This window comes from Mastigoproctus giganteus, chromosome 11, assembly GCF_048544385.1.
Source record: "Mastigoproctus giganteus isolate SK-2022 chromosome 11, ASM4854438v1, whole genome shotgun sequence".
Classification (NCBI taxonomy): Eukaryota; Metazoa; Arthropoda; class Arachnida; order Uropygi; family Thelyphonidae; genus Mastigoproctus; species Mastigoproctus giganteus.
The window spans coordinates 109361584-109376173 of NC_143585.1; the positions used below are offsets into that span (position 1 = coordinate 109361584).

Below are 14590 nucleotides of genomic sequence, written 5' to 3' on the forward strand. Positions count from 1 at the left end.
ATCACTAGGCTCAATAGATTAGGTTCAAATCCAGGTTATTTTGAAGCCGTGATGCAAAATTAGGTTAAGTTAAATGAATTTTTGTTTTTAAATACATTCTCATAACTTTTTGGGAGTTGCTTAAGCGAATCACTTGCAGAAAATTTTCATCAAAATTTCATTATCCGAATGTTCATCAATTTTTATCTTTATTGCTTATTTTAAACTAGAATTTGTTTAAGAGGTACTATTTGCAAGGAAAGTACAAAATTATGTAGGCAGAAAAACATTTCCTTTTCCTGTTTAAATAGTATTTATCAGCCGGTCGTTTGAAAATAATCTGTACAGAAATACAGTAGAAATATACTACAAATCCTATTTCACATCGGGCTATTCCTAATATCTTTTATTCAGCACTGAACAAAAATACCAGGAATAGCGTGATAATAGGATTGTTCAGTATTATTTGCTACGTGTTTACAAGAAAATTAGAATTTGATGAAGAGAAAATTACTCGATTTAAAAGCACAAAGAGCTATCTATCTTTCTACCTTTTGTTTAAGTGATCCTAACCATTCATTTTCAATACGCTTTGTGCATTTGGCCTCTAAGATTTCAATGTATTCCATGTACCGATGCCCCTTTCACGATATTATCTAGAATGAGTCCATTTGTGGTTATTCGTTTTGGTTAGTATGCGTGTAAGATAAACAGGAAATATCAGTAGATCCCTCGCAGAATAGAGATAATATTTTCTCAAACGAATTCCAATGCAATCAACATAAACCCTTTGATCGAATAAAGAATGAATTCGAGCAGTGGCGCTTCAATAAACACCATTATAATAAGAATATCCCTTTTGTGACAGTTAATACACTTTTTCCTTTCTTCTACTAATAGCCCGTCGTAAGGATCCTTACCACATATAATGGGGGCGCTGTCATCGCCTGTTTAGCAACTTGTGTCGCTTAGTTATCGCATCATTATAGCCTACTTCATTATTCATCCTGTCCAAGAAAATCCGATTCTAATACCGTTTTAATAAACTTTAAAATCAGCGAACCACACCTTGTTACCGAAGTGTTGGTGTAAGAGGGGAAAGGTGCGGTGGGGGAAGAGGAGGTTATCGCCGCAAGAAATATTGGCTGCTGCTGGCGGGTAATATTAGAGGTGCCAAGGAGCTGTCAGGCCAGGGACAGAGATCTCAGAAGTCCATAAATCACCATCTCTCTATACGCAGTGAAGATAGCGTGGTCAACAGTGAGAAATGATGCAGCCAACACACGATGGAATGTTCACAGGACGGCGTGGTTCATCCTTTAGACAGTGGTAAGGCCGTCAATCAAAGAAGAAAATCATATTCCACGATTAATACAGTCATTTATTTTTATTTCCCAATAAAGCCCCGTCTCGCTGTTTGATATTCAGTTTCTAAACAAGATAATGTTGCCCTCGCTGGTTCATATTTTTCCGTTTCGTATCTCAACCTGTCTGTTCCGATACTATGGTTAAAACCAGAAAAATCTTGCTGCGAACTGCGCCACTCGTATTTTTATAAATAGCTGGAGGCCTTCGCGAGAAATCTGAATTTAATTTATTTTTGTTAAACTTTTCCTAATTTTAATTGGTAACGAAACTGAAGAGTGGTAAACAATGGTTGAAAACATCTAAGTGCCTCAACTATGGAAGGGCGTTTGCTACAGAAATTGAAAATTCCCAAATGCACAAAGCGTATTGAATCTGAATGGTCAGGATCACTTAAACAAAAGGTAGAAAGATAGATAGCTCTTTATGGTTTTAAATTAAGTAATTTCTCTTAATCAAATTCCAGTCCTCCTCTCAAAACGTAGCAAATAATGCTGAACAATAACGGTATAGTATTTCTACTGTACTTTTTCAACAACCCGAAAAGTCGTAGTTAAACTACTTGTCCTTTGCCACCTTGGACTCCATGAACTTAACAATAAACTTCTTTTGGATTCTTTCTCTACTCTCTAAAATGTTTCTACAGACAGACACACCTTTGAATTATGTCCACCGACAAAGGCCTACTTTAGCAAATCTTGTTCGAGTATCCGCATATATGTGTACCCACTTTGGTTCTAAATCAACGCCTGTGAAATCCACTCTGCGACCGCATCTGATGTGGCATCAATTCTAGGATGCATATTAACATACTCGAATTGACTATCGTAAACAACCATCGCGCTATTTACTTAATGCAAGAGAAATCCAATACCTACCATTAGCTATCATTAATGACTGCTGTAAATTCTCATAAGTCTCCTGCAGGATTTTGCAGTACTATTAGCGATTTTAGCAGTCAGGAGACGACCATATAATTACTGTACGCTTAGACACAGGCGATGACATATCGTTCGCTATTTAGAAATGAAACGAGAGAAGAAAAATAGGTCAATATTTCGTGTTTATTCATTAAGCCCTGCGGGACGCGTACAAAGATGTGGGCGAAGTGGCGAGAGACAGAAATAACAAAAGAAAAAGAAAGCATCAAGCCATGAATCAAGCGGCATGAAGGAAAAGATTTGATTTAGACACTAGATGCCACTAGCAAGGCCATCTAATACCTAGGTGCCAAATCTGGCTCAGATTATGGCATTCTTTTCTAGCTTCTCTTCTTTTAACAAAAGCTGGTCGCTCTCCATCTCTCGGGTTTCAGGTAGTTTCAATAGCTCGAGGAGCTCGGGCTGATTAGACAATAATGAGGCAGCGTTCTTCACGACTGCGAATAGCTCGGCGTCACCTTCCACTAACGGACTCATTTGTCATGTTTGGCAAGCCACACGGTCTTCCGTCTCGCGGTAACATACAGGATTTCTCCCCCACTAGATTGGCGATCATGTGGTGTGAGGGAGACCCTCGCGAAACCATAGCAACCCACGTAACTTTCTTATGATTGATTTCTAAGGTACATTCTCCGGAGAAACAAGTCAGCAGAATTTGAGGGGGAGGGAGGAGGAGGAAGAGAAAGAAATTGGTTTGAAATGATCCAGAAGACTTTTATATGAAGCAGTGGCTGGAAAGAAACATGGTTGGGGCAGCGCTGGGGGTGGAGGACAGGGGAAATAGCGTAGTTTTCTATGGCGACGTATCCTTTAGTGGACTGGAATGAGGGGTCATCTGAACCGATCCAAACTAAAGCTACATCAAACGGTGGGATGTCGTAAAACCCCGAGCACGAACGACAATCAAACTTAGGACAGCTTCGCTTATCTTTAATCTCATACTTAAACTGCTATTTCAGGGTTCTGAAACTGAGGTCGCACAACCTTCGAAAGAAAGAAAACGGAAAACAACCGACTGCAATTACACGATCCTTCCCGGCGAGAAGAGTTGGGTTCTTTCAAATTAACTCAAAGGCAACCGAAGTCACGATGCAGTCATGGCCTCAGTTGCCTTTGGGACTATCATGATAACAGTGTAAATTGCTTGCGTTCACTAGGACGGTTTCTTTGTTTGTTCTATTAAAAAATAGTTTTTTTTTTGGTCAGTCCAAGAAGCATAATTGCTTCTTGGACTGACCAAACTTACTTGGGATTCAGATGTCTGTAACAGAAGTTAAAATGGAAAACATTTAGGAAACATGAGTTTTTTTCTTTTGAAAATCTTCAATTGTAAAGGCCGGTTTCACTGTTTTTCAGCCTGAAAACTCGAAAATTAACTAGTAATTTAATTCATGGTGTTAGGAGACTTGCCATCATTCACCGAATGAAGAATACGAGGAAAATTCGTCCCTTCATTAATTAATCGAATTCAAGCCCACGACTCTTTATGCAAATTGTAAAATCCAGGGACCACGAAGATCTCTTGCCTCAAAAAATCAGCCAATCGTTCATTGGCCTGAAGCGCTGTACAGCAAACTTTATGTATCTGATCAATTGGCTTGGAGTATTAATGGAAAAGTGACACCTGGTGACTTTCTAACATATCAGTGTAGTTTCAAATATTAGCGTCGGGTTACCCAAAATGCAGTATCGATTACGTTATGTTATTTTCGGTTGTGTCATGTCAATTACAAAGATTCAGGTCAATTATAAGAAAGCCAGGTTAGAATTTCAAAGGTAACGAACGTACTGTATCTGTATATTGTAACTTTTATGTGTCCATATTCTGGGGTCATCCAATTACCACTAATTATTTCCCTTTATCCTAATATGTTAATGAAATAAAAGAACAGTCCAACGAATGGCAGTCCAACTAAGAATACTCTTGCTAGTGATGTCACTATGAAGCGAGCCTTATTTGTAGAAGTACGAACAACACCGGCTGAATCACCCCATGGATTTCTGTCTACTATTAGAGACACGAAGGGTTCAAGAGAGCATCGGCAAAAGAAATATGCGAAACGAGGTCCCACAAACGTAATCCAATTAATAAAACTCGTCTCAGCCCACTGTCCAGATCAGTCAACGAGCCATTAACACTTTTTCCAACTTCCTCTCAATAAGAGAGAATATTTACTCGACTCTCCACCTTTGGCCATAAATAAAAATTTGCCGTTTATTCAGGCGGCACGGGAGGTTCGTTCCGTCTGCCGAGACGTCCCAACTTTTAACAAGACCAAATGGAGCGGACAACTTCCACTCAAAGATTTCTTTCGAGGAGCGACATTCATTTCCCACAAATGGCCCCATTTCGCAACCCTCGCGCTTAGCGGCCACACCCAAGGCATACGTCAAAAAAAAAAAAAAAAAAAGGGAAAGAAACGCGCACTCTCACTCTCTCTCTCTCATTACTGCCTCTGCGGAGGGGTATGATTTGTGAACGTGCCATTTGCTGCCGACCAAAACTCCTACTTAGCCCGCTTGCATGTGGAAATGCAATAATGTCGTAATGGGATTCACGACTGACTTGTTCCTTTTTGTCGTGGGCTCTGATTATCGAAATAAGCACCTGCCCCTGTACTTAGAGGGGTTTAAGGCCCCGTTGTCATTACGCGAGGCTGACATGTGCCATAACCCCTCCTTAATCACTCTCGCCACCGAAGGAATGAGAAACTTCTTCCACAGCTTCCTTCAACTTGCCATCCCGCAGCTATTTTTGTCTCGCTCCAATTACGGGGTTTGCAAAAAGAGCGGGGGAAAAGAAAGGCAGACGACAAATGTTCCGAAACATGGTATCTTCCGCGGAATAGCTGTCAAAACACCCAACTGGTAGCGCGTTATCAAAGGGAACATGGCGTAAATTTGGGCTCGTGTTGTTTTTGAAAATGTCATTATTACGTCACTTCCTAGTCGACTCTCGGCATAACCCCCCCTTCCCCCCCAGAAGCCAAAAAAAAAAAAAAAAAAAAGAAAGAGAAAATTGACTCAAAGAGGGGATTGCTTCTGTATCACGCGCTTTTATCCGCGTGACTCTTAATAGTTTCCAGATTTCGAGATCTTCAGATAGACAGGGTTGTAAAGCCGCACGCGATTATTAACAGCAACACTTAGCGTCCCTGGAGACTGTGACCGACCGATAATGAACACATGGCTGAAAATGACATTCTTGTTTCACGCTTCGCTTCCCCAACTGGGTACCCTGCATTGGCAAATCGGGGCGCTCGCAGTTCGCTGTTTCCCGAACTCACGTGCGACATATCACTTTTTCCCGCGAAAACCATTGTGTCTGCGACACTTTGACGGTAATGACTATAAATAGCCTATTTTTCGAGAGGTAGCACGCCATTTTTCAGAATGCTCTATTAGGTGTCGTGTTAGAATTGTGCGCATACAGCTCACATTTAACCTTCTCACAGGTCAATCATGCAGTTCCTTCACTTTCTGGTGTCGGGGTACTTAATTAAGCTGTCCAACTTGGGCGCAAAAAATGCGATAACGATACGAACTTAGAATACGGAAACACCCCTTTTCTAAATATTTTGACATTCTGTGGCGGATCTAACGGACGACAATTGCCGACCGGGCCCCTCAACCCACGGGCTGCACCGAGTTAGGAATCCCAAACCAATTCATTTAAGGAAGTAAATTATATTTTCGACTTTTTATTACCATACAGACTTATGGTGTTCGGGACAAAGTTTCTTCTTTAATGGAAAAATATTACTCGAAACTGGAGTGATCGGAAGTTGAGTTCAAAGAAAAGCGATGTTAACTGACTGCATGAGTTCCGATGTTCTGTCCTGAAAACTAGTCTACCAAATACGACGTCATAGAAGGTATTCGTATTTCTCTGCATAATTCAACAGAGTCGGGAGCTGAGAGAAAGATTATCTTGCGATGTCGAAGTGTCTGTGGTAAAATATTGTCGTACCTTGCACAATACGCGGCACATCAAACGAGTGAGAGAATTTTGTTCTTTGGAAGGTGGAACACATACGCCATAGACGCATTCAAAAACTCGCTGGTTAGATTTATACCAAACAAGCAATCGATTCAGTATTAAAATCTTTAAAAGTATTCGAGGAATATTTTCTTGTAGAAAAGGGGTGCCGAAATTTATTTTAAAATTTCTGTACGGATGTGACCACATAGCGTTCGCAGCTCTACAATACCTTGAAAGAAGTCTGTGGTGATCAGCTGTGGACCAAGGCAGCTCTCCATGGCAGCTTATTCGGCACCATACATCGCCGTCTTCTATTAGTTTCGAGAGGTCTAGGTTCGATCCCGTCGATGACTGGAAGAATTTCCGAAGCCCTCTTAAATCGAAGGTGTAATTATCTTACCTCGGGTGGAAGAAATAGGAATTTTCAGCCTTCACAGGGTGGAAATTAGCTTGTGAACACCTAAAATATACATATAAGGATGGCAAGCCCCAGTGCTGTCAAAATACTAGTTTGAATTTGTGTGCAAAGTAGAGTATCTCGCTTCTCCAAAGGTCTGGATTCGAATACCTATATCGGGAGTATTAAAAAGACGCATGAAACTTTTTATCCGTTACATACTCGCTCAACTGTTATCCTGGTCCTTATAATATCTCAATTTAAATCGTTTCATAGTCATTTGCACAAAGGCATCAATTGCTTAATTTCTGTTTAAAAAGTTAAACAGACTTGAGTTCGCTCCTACCGATATGCAGTAGGTCTTGCTTATATTTAACATTCGAATAAAAACTAGACTCGAGGCAAGATTTTTAATGAGGACCATTACCAGCTATGAATTTTGGATTCGAGATTTCGAACGAAAACAAGTCACAGTCCACATAGTAAATCTCTTTTGTCATCTGGTCTATAAAAAAGTATCGTAGACAACAGCCAAGTGAAGCAAAACGATGTCATTAAAATGATACCAGCATCATCATAGTGATTGATCAACAAAGGATTCTATCGACTGCACACTATAAGAATTTTCTCTGAAACAACTTACGAACAGAAGGTTTATAGAAAATATCGGAACTATTGATGCTTTCCAATGTCATCAAGCTCTATGATTAAGAAACACCTCATGAGAGAACAATTTTGAGGGAACTATTAGAAAAACATGGACGAGAAGTGCTTCTACATCTACCACACACAGTCGTAATATCAGCCAATCGAACCTCATTTCATTTAAGCATTCAATTCGTAGAAAGCTTAAAGAACCACTTGGTCGAAGGCGTTTTCCGAATACGAAGTGAGCTCAGATATCTCAATGTGAATTGCCGGATAACTGGAATGAAGGAGTAGTCCATCACTGGGACAAATCATTAAAAAGAAAGTTAGCTTTGAATAAGAAAATTAAAATTACATTAAAAAGACTTTCGTCTTACTCACAAATAGAATAGAAATAAAGGACTCTACCCATTTCCAAACATAATAAGAAAGAAACACAGATCTAAGTGCGCTGAACTTGTAAACCCGGTCACTCCATTTTCCCCATTTAAGAGCCAGACACCTAACAATTCTCATACAGTTGCTGCTCTTTTAAAGAATTCAGACGGTTGCCCAAAACAGCTTTCCGAAATGATGATCGAAAATAATCTTTAGCCAGAAGTTATTTTAAATGAGCAATTTTAATGCCGTTGGGTTGAAGACTAAGAGAATTCTCTCGTCCGCGAAATAATTTCGAATACAACCGTATCGTAAACAATAACGTCATTTAACATCTTAAAGTTGAAGTCAGAATTTCAGCTCTATATACACTTCACCTCCTCTCTCTTTCTCGCGAGAGAAAGAGCGAGACTTTCTGCGTGAAGAAGTCGTTAAACTACTCCCCTAGCTGAAATTAAAATCAATAAGTAAATAGCTAAGTGAAGGCTATCCAAATACGTGTGCAAAACTCTTTCAAGAAAATTGTCGTCATTTGGCTTTCAAGAAAGTACCCGTCCAATTTGGTACACGGGATTTCTCAGCCATGCCAAACCGTCTATCTGTAACTTGAGCAAACAAGTAATTACGGTGAAAGGTAGAAATATACTCACAGCAGTTGTAATGACGTGAGGCCTTTGAAGATCCCCTCAGGCAGATCGGTAATCTTGTTCCCGTACAAAACCCTGAAACAAAGATAAACTGCCTATAAGCAAGAGTCCAGCTATATTAACCGCTCTGAACTTAATTCGTGACTCGCAGCAACCCCAAGGCAGCAATCTAAGCTCGAGAAACAGCAGCGCTTAAGGAAGTAGAGGCCTTATTCGGTTGGAAATACCCTTAATGGTATGTAGTGGGTAGAACAAACAGAGCTACAGAATGACAGCTAATGAACCAGAAACACCAATAATCTCTCCGATAACTACCTTAAGTTAGATGTAAACAAGCAATTAGACTGATGTCTGCTACGGCTGCTGTTTCCAGACGCTGCAATCAGCTACCTTGAAAGGGGTTTCCGAAGTCACGCGCTACTAAAGTAATACAAAAGTTAAGTGTACGCCAGCGATAACTAATTTAGCTCTTCTCAATAAGTGTTTCCATTTCTCGAATATTTACAAGTGTTGCATAAAAATTAGGTGGATAAATTGTTTAACAAGTTTCAACACAGAAATATTTATGAGGCGCATGGCTGGACGAGTCCTTTGGTATCTCAGAGACTTGAATTTTACCGTTTAAGTGCTCACACAAGGCACGACGTTTCGATACGACTCCACAGTCCTCAGCGATGTCTCAGAGGTGGAGTTGGAGACTAAAATGCAAAAGATAAACAAAACAACAATCATATGTACGATTTACAGAAACACTTGTTTTACTTACAGAGAAGTGAGAGCCTTCAGTCCATTGAACGCATCCCCAGATAGCCTTGCAATCTGGTTGTTGCTCAGATCACTGTTAAAAAAAAAAAAGATGATCTCGTTACTGATGCACATTCAATAAAAATGAAAGAAATCATTAAAACTACTTAAATCAATGTCTTACATTAAGCGACAGCATACGATTAAATTAATAAAGACTCACCTTAACCCAAATCGCAAACTATTATTGAAATTTAAATTAACAGGAAAATTATTCACGAACTAGCAATGAGAGAGAGAGAGAGAGAGAAAAAAAAAAAAAAAGAGAGAGATTAACAATGATGGATTTACAATTCTGATCTTTTCTAAATAAAGTCGTGTTGCAATTACTAGTTCTGCTCTCGTGGCTGTCAGATTAATCCCCAGAGTGAACTTCAACATTTTGTTCTGTTGACAAACAGAAAAAGCAAAAATTCAAAGGTACGGTTTTAATTTCGCTGGTAGAATCTTGTCAAGCGTGGCGCGATATTCTTTAAAATGGAGAAAGCCTCCTGACAAATAATGCCTTGATAAATTGCTGTTAGATAACATCCTCACCACTCACGTGTTGCCAAGGTGATTAATTATGAAATATCACTACGAGTCACTGAGTTCATTCACTACAGTAACGGCCTGCATTACCGGGGCTGCAGAGAAATACAAGAAATCTATCGGGCTTCCCATCGTGACGAACAGCAAGCAATACAGCTCACCTGTTTATTGAGTGTTTCCACTCTGTGACATCGCAAAGATGGATAACTGTAATGGCCCCGTTAGCAATCACTGTAACGAGTAATAGTAATAGAATATTGCGGTACTAAGATTAGTTAGCCAGTATGCAGTTGGGTATAAAATATTCAGGTGTTAGATTTTCCTTTTAATGAGCAATGTCCCATGGTTCTGTGCAGCAAGTGAGACCATTCCAAATGGCATAAATTAACCTTTGACGGGTACAGTAACAGAGCGTATCAAGAATAAGATGCAATATGAGGCAGGCCACAAATCATGAGATATTTTATTTTTGTCATAATATTGTTTTCTACATTTAATGTCTATTTATTGTTTCAGGGAACTTGAAAACATTCTCAAACAGTTGAAAGTTAAATTGAATAACTCAATTATAATCCTAATTGCGATATACTGGACAGAGACTTAAACTATTGAGGGTATGAAGTATTAAAAAGAATGAAAGGCTTTTGCATTTGAATTTAAGCGCGTCCACGTAAAATATATCTTCATATCAGCACAGAGACGAGACTGAATCACAAGTCAACTCAATAGCGAGGAAATCACAAAAGTTAGGTTACTATGATGCAGTTTATTTATTTTTCAACAACGCTGGTGTGAGAAATACTATTTCAAATTACAAAATGTTCAAAACCACCCGGGCTTTAAAACTGCGCAAAAGAACGCGTGTAATTAGAAGCAGTGAATGGTTGTCGATATACCAGAACCTAACAACTGTCAAGAATGGAAATTTCAAGGTTATGAAAACAGTATCGTGAGACAAGAAGGGTCTCTCTGTCAAGCTGGAGGTCGACCAACAATTATATTTCAGGATGACAGGTAGTATCTATTCCTAATACGTGATCGCGGTCAGGCAGCTCTTTTTAGGGCGTTCAGCGTCTGCAGGAATGGCAGTTTGAAGGGAAAGCCTCAAGACAGAAAGCTTCAGTAAAAGGGACTTTATGAGACAAAAACCATGGTTCAAATCCCCCGTATCGCTTTCGCAGGAGTGCTAGCGTAACTTGTTGCAAATACCATCGTCTCTGGAGCAAAGATCAAACGGCCAATATTTCTCTACAAACCAGTCGAGATTAAATCTTGAAGGTAATTTTCAACGTGTTGTCATCTGGACCAGCGTTTCCCAACCTGTCGCCCATGTAACTTATAAAACAGAGCTCTTCTGCGGCTGGAAACAATCCAATAATAGTGATCAGAAATGCAGGTATGCCTTAAGTATTACATTTAAAATGTTTTTAATATTTTAGTATGCACAGCTTAATATTTTCGTGTCCTTGCAGCCTCTATATGAAATGCAGAGAAATATAGTCTATCTAAAAAACAGTTAGGAAACAGTGATCTAGAGAATTTGTTCTTGTTGTTGGGTTTTAGGTGCATCAGCGACATAAATCACGTTGCACCATTGTGGGTTGTCTGTACACATGTGGTCATGAGCCGATTTGCACGTTGTGCGGGATGAAAAACCGGAAATAAATAAAGGGGGAACCCTACTCCCTCCTCCTGAGATTCGTTAACTACAGCCCCGTTTACAGAGGCCCTTAGAAATTTCTCCAGTTTATGAGATTATTATTCGTGCTATTCGTGTGGTGTGACCTGGGCTTGAACCCAGGTCACACCACACGAATAGCACGTGACGAAACCACCATACAGTCATAGAAGGCGTCTTGGAGCACACTCCATAGGAGGAACATACTCGATATGCGAGTTTACTGAGATGCCATACGCTCTAAATTCATATTCACGGACGACGTTCTTCCACAAAGTTCAGCTGGCCAACGATTTTCTTCTGAGATATTCTTCCGGAAGAATGACCAGCCAAATCTTCGGAGATGAATCCGATTGGGCATGTCTAAAATCCGTAGAAAGACGAGCTGCGGAAAGCTGATGTCCATAACCCCACATACGCAAATATCTACTCTAGAAATAGTGGGATATATATTACCACAAAGTTTTATCATCCTGATAACTCTGTATTATGGTTATAACTTAGCCTTTAGAAATATGTACAAAAGTAAAATTACAACTATTAATACCAGAAAAAATAAGTAACAACTGTTGTGTTTGTACATTTAGCTAAGCTTAACAGTAGTAAGATTAAGAAATGCAATTAAGATTAGCTCCTCCACATAGTTGGAGAAGTGGAGGAAAGAGAATGCCAAAAGGGCCAAGAAAAAAAAAAAAAAAAACACCAGTGGTTAAAAGGAAATAACCAAATTAACAATCTCTACAGCGTTTTGTTAAAATTACTTTGGGATTACTATCAGGATCATAACAGGATTCATTCAACACACACTTTTGGCTAGTGAATGCAACAACAGAAGAAGAATAAGAAGAAGGAGGAGAGAGAGAGAGAGAGAGAGAGAGAGAGAGAGAGAGAGAGAGAGAGAGAGAGAGAGAGAGAGAGAGAGGATACTACAGAAGCCAGTTCAATAGAAAATTGCCCATGGAAGATCTATATAAAAGGCTTAATCTATGAGAGAGTGAATGGAGAGACTGTTAGAGATGGATTATTAATTAACCTAACTGCCCTCTTTTGAATTGACCCTAGAAGCCTGGGAGAGAGACGTTATGGGGCACTGCCCCAGATCTGAGAACAATATTCCATGATAGGAAGGATTTGAGATTTGAGAGTGAGTAGCTATTTAGAATAAAAGTAATGCCAAGAGCGAAAGAGAGAACCCAGTTTTTTCGATTCAGGGGAAGCAATATTTGTGATGTGCTTAAGCTAAGAGAGATTAGTAGCCAGGGTAATCCCTAACGGGGATATGTGATCTTGTCTAAAAATCTGAGTGGCATCGAAGGTAAGAATAGGAGAGTAGAATCCTTTTTATTTTTGTTAGATATGACAGGACAGAGTTTTCAAAGAATTAAAATTAACTTAGTTATCTTTGTCCACTGGAGAATTACCTGGAGATCAGCGCTTAAGGAATCGGTGGTGAATATTCAAAAAATTGAAGCTGTTTGTGTAGGACAAGTTTGCTCTAACTGGAAAGTGAAATGTGTGCTATCATCAGCAAATCTATGGATAGGATTTCTAGTTAGTGGAAGAAGTCCATTAATACATAGAATAAGAAATGAGCGGAAGAAACTTGGGGAACACCAGCATTAGTGGAGGAGTTAGAAGACAGTGAGTCATCACCCGCAGCGAGCAGTCGGAGAGGAAACTGAATACCCAATTACAAAAAACAAATCAGCAATCCAGAAGACAGAAGCTTGTTTGCAAGACCTTAGAAATGTCAAGAGCAACTGCTTGAGTTTCACTAAACTTTTCCATTGAATTTCTCCATAGATGTGTAACGTAAGCCAGTACATCACCAGTGAACCGACACTGACGGAATGCATATTGGTCATTGATCAGCTGGAAGGTTTCGGGACAGTAAATATATGCTATAACAAGAATAATTACAAATGTACCTAATTATGTTAAACTATGGAAAGCCAATTTGAGAAGACAAAAGTCGATTGTGAGATTTCAGTGAACAATAAAAGAGAACAAGAACGTCCATAAGAAGGTTTGTTTCTTTGCGGGGTTTTAGGGCACAAGGGCAATATGGCCATAATGCGCCTAACCTATGGTGAGGAATCCTCTGTTCAATCCTCTGTTTTTTTTTTTTATCGATATCAATTGCGGTTGAAGGTTGGGGTGGTTTATAGAGTTGTATATGTTTGAGGAAAGCATTTTAAACGCATCCAAATTAGTCGAAGTTCTGAAATGAAGACGGATTCGAGAAATTGATAGATTTTTAATAAAAGTTTTATGTAATGAGCGACAACAACAAATTTTCACAACTATATAGTCTGAGAAAACAGTAAGTTAAATTCGAATGCTAATTACTGTAATTGTGTTGGTGCAGCTGAAAATATCCACTTTAAAATTTTCTGGGGTTTTATGGGGGGGAATTCAGAACTTTGAGGAAAAGGTATTTATTAAAAAGTTACCTGAAAGTGGATAGGTCGTCAAAGACCAACTGAATGGTTGCCGGAATCATTAGATTTAATTTCAGCAGATGTTTTTTTTTCCCCCTGTGGGATTATTTAAAAGTATAATGCCATGAACCCAGGACTGAAGTCTGCTAAAAACTATAACCGTATTAAAAATAAATGCAATCTAAATTTTAAATTTAGACCGAATTTTAAGTACTAACTTTTTTAATAAATAGAAATCATAAAATTTCAACACACGTTTCATTATACTGCCATAATCATTTTATGTATTGAAATGAACTGTTGTTTATAATTAAAAATAAAATATTTCATGGCTTGTGGCTAATTCTCACTTCTCGAAAAAGAAGTGTGATGCAATAACCATTGCATCGAAGCCCCGGTTGCTTCCATGAAAGATCAATACAATTTAAAAAAAAAGCCACTAAGAAAAATTTAAATTAATGGTAGTCCCACACAATGTATGGGACTAGGGCAAAACATACATCGCTATTAGAGATTTAGAAGCATCAGCGCTATTGAACAACCTCTGAGATGTTCTGAATTACATCAAAATGTAATCCCATAAGAAGTAGACTGGGGGAAAACGGTGTTACACCAAGAAAAATTACTTGTTTAAAATCTGAATTCCTCTGTGTAGAGCGAGTTGATTCCAACGCGCCTCTTATGCAGTGGACTTTAAGTAGGCATGTGTATATTTCATCATCGAGCGCGATTGGTATTCATAGAATTCAGCTGTTTTGCAGCAAACAAGGACACGCAGGAAGGCGAGTACATAACACAT

The 14590-nt window shown here is 39.1% G+C and overlaps 1 protein-coding gene across 4 annotated transcripts in view; it reads right to left on the reverse strand.

Annotated features, from left to right (window-relative positions):
• The window catches only part of LOC150078344 (protein slit-like), a 715724-nt gene that overhangs the window by 161970 nt on the left and 539164 nt on the right, over positions 1-14590 (reverse strand). For all 4 annotated transcript variants that reach the window (XM_090385081.1, XM_090385080.1, XM_090385079.1 and 1 more), the window contains 2 exons: positions 9104-9175; positions 8341-8412 (listed from right to left, as the gene is read on the reverse strand). In XM_090385081.1, the coding sequence (XP_090241207.1) occupies positions 8341-8412; positions 9104-9175 (144 nt within the window). The remainder of the gene's footprint in view (positions 1-8340; positions 8413-9103; positions 9176-14590) is intronic.